The sequence below is a fragment of the Diaphorina citri genome, unplaced genomic scaffold, assembly GCF_000475195.1.
Source record: "Diaphorina citri unplaced genomic scaffold, Diaci psyllid genome assembly version 1.1 scaffold3904, whole genome shotgun sequence".
Lineage (NCBI taxonomy): Eukaryota > Metazoa > Arthropoda > Insecta > Hemiptera > Psyllidae > Diaphorina > Diaphorina citri.
In genome coordinates, this window is record NW_007381303.1 from 1 (window position 1) to 6736 (window position 6736).

Below are 6736 nucleotides of genomic sequence, written 5' to 3' on the forward strand. Positions count from 1 at the left end.
CCAAATTTCACGTCCCTAGCTCATACCGTTCCCGAGATATTATTGAATTATACCTAAAACCGCCAAAAAGCAGCCGAAATGCCGCCAAGCGTTGCACCGTTCTTAACTAAAAGTTTTGTGTCGCATCCTTGTCACATTTGACAGCTGCATGCCAAATTTCAAGTCTCTAGCTCTTACCGTTCTCAAGATATTTTGTTTACAGACAGACAGACAGACAGACAGACAGACAGACGGAAGGACAGACACACCGACCAATGGCTGAAACTTTGGATTTAGGCTCTAGGGACCTCAAAACGTGTTTTGGCACTAAAAACTGACCATCGAAAAACACGGAAAAATGGCTGAAACTTTGGATTTAGGCTCTAGGGACCTCAAAACGTGTTTTGGCACTAAAAACTGACCATCGAAAATTTGCCAATGGCTGAAACTTTGGATTTAGGCTCTAGGGACCTCAAAACGTGTTTTGGCATTAAAAACTGTCGATTACATTACTTTCCTTCCTATAGGATAAGGAAAGTAAAAAGGAGAGTCACCGAAAAGAGACGATAAAAAAGAAACAAAAAACACAATAGAGTCACATAAGAAAAAGAATATGCAATAAAAGGAAGGAAGCTGAGGGGAGAGAGTAGAGGAAGACGTAAAACATATAAAAAAGAAACAAAAAACACAATAGAGTCACATAAGAAAAAGAATATGCAATAAAAGGAAGGAAGCTGAGGGGAGAGAGTAGAGGAGAGAAGAAAGGAAGCGAAGAACATAAAACATAAAAGAATTAATTGAACATTGATGAAAAAAAAAACAGAGGGAAGAGAAGAGACAAACAAACGGACAGACGAACATACACATAGGACAAACACAAACACTCACGCCCAATTATGGGTGATAAAACATAAAATAATTAATTGAACATTGATGAAAAAACAGAGGGAAGAGAAGAGACAAACAAACGGACAGACGAACATACACATAGGACAAACACAAACACTCACGCCCAATTATGGGTTGATTCCCTTCAGGGTGACTTAAGTATACGTTGCGACATTTATCCTCCTCAGTTTTGATTCTGCGTTGCTTTCTTGCGTCTTGTAGGCTTGACTGTCTGCTTTTGCCGGGGTTTTTGCCGGACCGTTCTGAATGTAATACACTGAAATGGAAAATAACATAAATATATCAGTTGCGCTTACTTGGGTGATGTTTCAAAGTCATAGAGCAGGAAAAATGAGGACAAACGGAATTTTTCTTTTTCTTCTACGACTTACAAAGTCATAGAGCAGGAAAAATGAGGACAAACGGAATTTTTCTTTTTCTTCTACGACTTCTAGATCCCGAGATAAATCGATTAAAAAAATACCGGTAAATCGTGAACTTTGACGTCACGGCATACGCTCCCGTACACGATGACGTCATATCAAATGTCCCAAGCAAAGCTCCCTCGCAGGCAACACATTAATGTGTTTGTGCGCATTTCTTTCTGCTCCTCCGCAAGCGTACTTGCATACTGGCGCTACCTAGCGGACGAAAAAAACAACTGCGTAAAGTCTGACGTCACACATCTTTGAACTCTTTCATTAGAACAGAAAATACAACTGCGTAAAGTCTGACGTCACACATCTTTGAACTCTTTCATAAGAACGGAAAATAAAAATTGAATTTTCGACCTTTTATGGTTATTTTTTCGGAGTTTTGACCTCGGATTTGGATTTTTCCCAACTTTTTACATTAAAATCGACCATTTATTTATAATTTTTACGCATTTGCAACTGCTCCATTATGCTAACACTAGCTTGTTAAGTGACGAAAGTTCGCTTAAGTCGGGACTTGATTAAACTCAGGGACTTGATTAAACTCTGATTGGCTGCAAACTTTGAGGTTAACCAATCAGGTTTAAACCAAGAGTTAAACTTAAACCGAGTGTAAACTCCAATTTTATTGTCATTGTGACCAAATATTATTAATAAAAGGTCGATTCCTACGTAAAAAGTTGTGAAAAATCCAAATATGAGGTCAAAACTCCGAAAAAGTAACTTTAAACATTATGCTAACACTAGCTTGTTAAGTGACGAAAGTTCGCTTGAGTCGGGACTTTATTCAACTCAGTTTAACTCTTGGATTACTTAAGTAATCTGATTGGCTGTAAATTTTGAGGTTAACCAATCAGGCTTAACCCAAGAGTAAACTTAAACCGAGTGTAAACTCCAATTTTATTGTCATTGTGACCATAAGGGTGCTGAATGGAGGAGTTGCAAGTGGAAAAATATTATTAATAAAAGGTCGATTCCTACGTAAAAAGTTGTGAAAAATCCAAATATGAGGTCAAAACTCCGAAAAAAAAAACTTTAAAAGGTCGAAAATTCAATTTTTAATTGCCGTTCTAATGAAACAGTTCAAAGAGTTGTGACGTCAGATTTCATGTCAAAATGCGTAGAAACGCTTGCGCACAAACAAACGAAGCGGGAGTCATGGATTATGACGTCATCGCCTACGAGAGCGTAAGCCGTGACGTCAAAGTTCACGATTTACCGGTATTTTTTGAATCGATTTATCTCGGTATCTAGAAGTGGTAGAAGAAAAAGAAAAATTCCGTTGGTCCTCATTTTTCCTGCTCTATGACTTTGAAACAATCTCGGTATCTAGAAGTGGTAGAAGAAAAAGAAAAATTCCGTTGGTCCTCATTTTTCCTGCTCTATGACTTTGAAACATCACCCAAGTAAGCGCAATGATATATTACCTGGAGCCTAGAGCTTACCTTTTCATCCAAATAGTCCATGAGCTGTTTCAAGTTACTCCGTACGCCGCGCTGCTTCAGTTCTCCATGCAAATGTTCCAACCAGATCGGCTCATACCTGAGTATCTTCCTATAGTTCTCCTCACTCATGAGTATCTTATCTAGTTCAAGTAGGAACAGAGATTGACTGGTGACTTGACTAGGAGTGAAATCGTCCGACTGCTGGCTACTGATTTTGTGTTCAAACAGAACGCTTTCCTCGAACACCCATGACTCGGCTTGTGAGCTGGACAATACAAAAGAAATACCTCATTTATACTGCTAGGAAGAGACTGAAAATGATTATCACAAATGCCGTTTCCCCATTAATACACCTTGGTAAAATGTTATGCCTTAACTTGGACACGAACCATGAACTTCCAGTCTCCGAGGTCAAATAACTGCACCACTGAGATTAGTTCAGTAGCATTCAAGCTCCATTCTTCTCAAGGACAAAATTTTAGGTGCGTGCGAAATAACAAGTCCAATAGTAAAACACCCTCAGGACTTGGACACGAACCATGAACTTCCAGTCTCCGAGGTCAAATAACTGCACCACTGAGATCAGTTCAGTAGCATTCAAGCTCCATTCTTCTCAAGGACAAAATTTTAGGTGCGTGCGAAATAACAAGTCCAATAGTAAAACACCCTCAGGAGAAATCAAAGATTTGGACACAATACCTTACCTATTGGATGTTTCACTTTCTGACTCTCCTGCGTCTGAGCTGTTGCACTCCGCCTTGTCCAATGCAACAGCTCTTTCGTTAACTTGGACACGCCGAGTATTTTTCTGTTTCTCAGGAGATTTCTTCTTCTGAAGCCTTGCAACTGATGGTCTATTGTTATCATCTCTCGTGAGAGAACTGTTACCAGTAGAAATAATGCAACAGCTCTTTCGTTAACTTGGACACGCCGAGTATTTTTTTGTTTCTCAGGAGATTTCTTCTTCTGAAGCCTTGCAACTGATGGTCTATTGTTATCATCTCTCGTGAGAGAACTGTTACCAGTAGAAACTTGACGTAGCCTATCGGTAGGAACCTTGGGATCTGTTTTTCTTCTCTTAGCTGGTTTAGTTCTTGACTCATCGTCACTACTGTCCACATACGGGTGGGTTTGATTGTAAATATGTCTCAACAGGAGCTTGGCCTTGGACTTCCCCAGAGTTGGTTTCAGCCCGAATTTGTTCAGTTCTTTCTGAAAACCGAGAGAGGAGAGGAATGACATTTTTAATGGGTGCACCGGGAGTGACAAAGGCCGACAAGTTTTAGAAAATTGCTGACCTTGTGATGATTTTAAAATTAGTTTCAAAAAATAAATTTAAAAAAATAATAACAATAATAAATAAGACCTAAACATTTCCCAAGCTTTACCACTGATGATATGGACTTATTGCTCATTACAGTCATTACCTTCAACAGTGGAGTTTCCATGGTGCTATAATCTGCCAAAGGAGTTACTGTCGAATTATTATCAGTAGCAAATCCCATAGAAGTTCTCTTTGGAAGGGCGGTGGGTGTTTTAACTGTTCTGCTTCCCTGTTGCATTTCAAGCCGATTCAAATAAGATTCGGTTAGGTTTAGACTCTCGTTTAATAGTTGGTCAAAGTTCAAGCTTTTCTGCACACTTCCAGTTGATTGCTTTTCATTCGAAGCGAGGGAATTCCGACTGAAGCTGGTTGAGGGTTGACAATAGCTAGTTCTAGGTTCCATTGTAGGACTAGATAGACTAGTTTTAGATGATTTCTTTAAACTGTTAGACCTATATAAAGGTGAGCTTAATGTATTTGGTTGAGAATTTGTAGATTGGCCATAACTGCTCGTTGTAGGTTGAAGTCTAGGACTAGATGTTGGACTTTCAGGGAGGTTTCTCAGCGTGTTGGACCTGTACAAATTAGAACTTGAAATATTTGGTTGAGAATAACTTGCTGTATGTTGAAGAGCAGGACTAGATGGTATTGTTTTAGAGATTCCTCTAGAGCTGTTCGACCTGTACAACTGAGAGTTTGACCTTCTCTGTAACATGGTCTGTGGACTGGATTTCTGTATAGACTTGTTTATTAAAGAGTTGCTATTTGTAGTAGTTCCAGTACTGTATATATGTATACTAGATGATACTGGTTGCTTTGTACTGTTAGGTTTTGACTTGCTAATTAATTCCCAGGTACTCTCGGAATCTGATGATGACATATCAGCTAGTTCCAGTACTGTATGTATGTATGCTAGATGATACTGGTTGCTTTGTACTGTTAGGTTTTGACTTGCTAATTAATTCCCAGGTACTCTCGGAATCTGATGATGACATATCAGAAGAGTGGCGCACTTCAGTCTCACTATTAACTACTAGCTCAGTGTCACTAGTTTTAGACGAAGCAATAGTTTCCTGATCATAGATATCGCTGTCATAATGATATACACTTGGTTTGTCTACAACTTTATCTTGTTTAGAAGATACAGCCATACTGGTGGCCATAGATTCAGGTTCTTTAGGTGAATCCTTCTCCTTTTCAACGGGTTTCTGAGGTTTCCAAGTGCAATAAATTTCACTACTGACAGTTGAAGCACCGTCATCAGACAACACGGATATCGTTTCATTAATTTTCTCATTGACTTCTTCATCAGCATTTTGTCTTTCGTGTTGATTCAATTCAGTTGATTTTGTTTGTACACTTTTAGTGTCTGTACTTGTAGATTTATCGTCCATATTTTTCACATCATCAGAGTTACTGTCTGTATCTATTTGTAGGGTTTTATTTGTTGCTGCTTTGAAGTCATCAAGTTTCAATTTGTTGTCGACTTTATTGAATCTTAGTCTAAAGTTCTTTTTCCACATACTTGGGTCTCGACTTTTCAAATCATCCAACCATTTCGATAGCTTTGGTTTGACAGTGTCTTCTGGGTTTCGATTCTCTGACATATCGTCAAAATGTTCACTCTTATCATCACTACTAGCTTCGCCTGTTCTTCTAGCTTCAATAGTCTCTATCACTTTACACAGTGCTTGGACTTGGTATGTATCACAGAATTGTTTCAGTTCATCTCGCTCTGACTCATCTAGATTATTCACAACAACAAAGTCTATAATGCCACTGTACAAATATTTCAACAGTAACAGACACAACTTCTTGTCTAGATTCCACATTAACATCTCGGTCGTACCTCCGTGTTTGCTATCTTCTTTGATTATTTCTTTTAACATGGTCGGTATTCTACTCAACAGTATAATCTTATGACAAGGTATGGCAGTTTCTTGTTTGGTATAAATCACTATGTCGCTTAGTGCTTGTTTTCCAACCATTGCACCCAAGTTCTTTGATAGTGTTTTCAATTCTTTCATGTGTATCATCTCGTTATGACTTTGGTTAACAATCCCTTTCCTTGTCTCTTTCATCTTCATGAGAGTTTCTGTTGAGCTAGAAGATGTAATACAACTCTTCACATAGGACTCGGGTTTGTTTTTTGTTTTCATAGAACTAAACAAAGTTTCCAGTTCTTCCAGAATATTCAATTCAACCTGCAAAATGAAAAATAACTACAGTTAAGGGTCAGTTATCTTCAAAGGGAAGTAGGTGTCTCTTAAGGTACCTTTACACTGGGGCAACCTAACCTAGCAACAGGCAACAGCAACCTGCGGCGGATTGCTTGTTGCTGGTTGCCTGTTGCCAGGGGACTCTAGGCAACCATGCCGCATGCGGCGTAGTCATTTACACTGAAGCAACAACAGGCGATCATAGATTTCCCTGGTGATATGAAATGTGAATTTTTGAAAATTTTTCTAAGTCCAAAATCGACCGCCTACGGCGGCCAATTTTCGACCAAAAATTTCCTATCTTAAAATACTCCCCGTGTAATGAGGGATCATTAAAAAATGTCCAAAAATTAAACTTTTTTTGAAAATTTTTCTAAGTCCAAAATCGACCGCCTACGGCGGCCAATTTTCGACCAAAAATTTCCTATCTTAAAATACTCCCCGTGT

The 6736-nt window shown here is 38.7% G+C and overlaps 1 protein-coding gene across 2 annotated transcripts; it reads right to left on the reverse strand.

Moving 5' to 3' along the window:
* Positions 1-695: 695 nt before the first annotated feature.
* On the reverse strand, positions 696-4949 carry LOC113472109 (structure-specific endonuclease subunit SLX4-like). Of its 2 annotated transcripts, XR_003394562.1 has the most exons (6): positions 4174-4949; positions 3769-3958; positions 3451-3634; positions 2747-3011; positions 967-1144; positions 696-844 (listed from the first exon to the last, which is right to left on the reverse strand). XR_003394562.1 is itself a non-coding variant. In XM_026831691.1 (5 exons), exons 1-5 carry the CDS (start codon positions 4783-4785, stop codon positions 1052-1054), a joined length of 1344 nt encoding a protein of 447 aa, XP_026687492.1. In that variant the 5' UTR covers positions 4786-4949; the 3' UTR covers positions 884-1051. The 2 variants fall into 2 exon arrangements, 1 of the variants encoding a protein (XP_026687492.1); XM_026831691.1 differs by lacking the exon at positions 696-844 and having other exon boundaries at positions 884-1144.
* Between the last annotated feature and the right edge of the window lie 1787 nt (positions 4950-6736).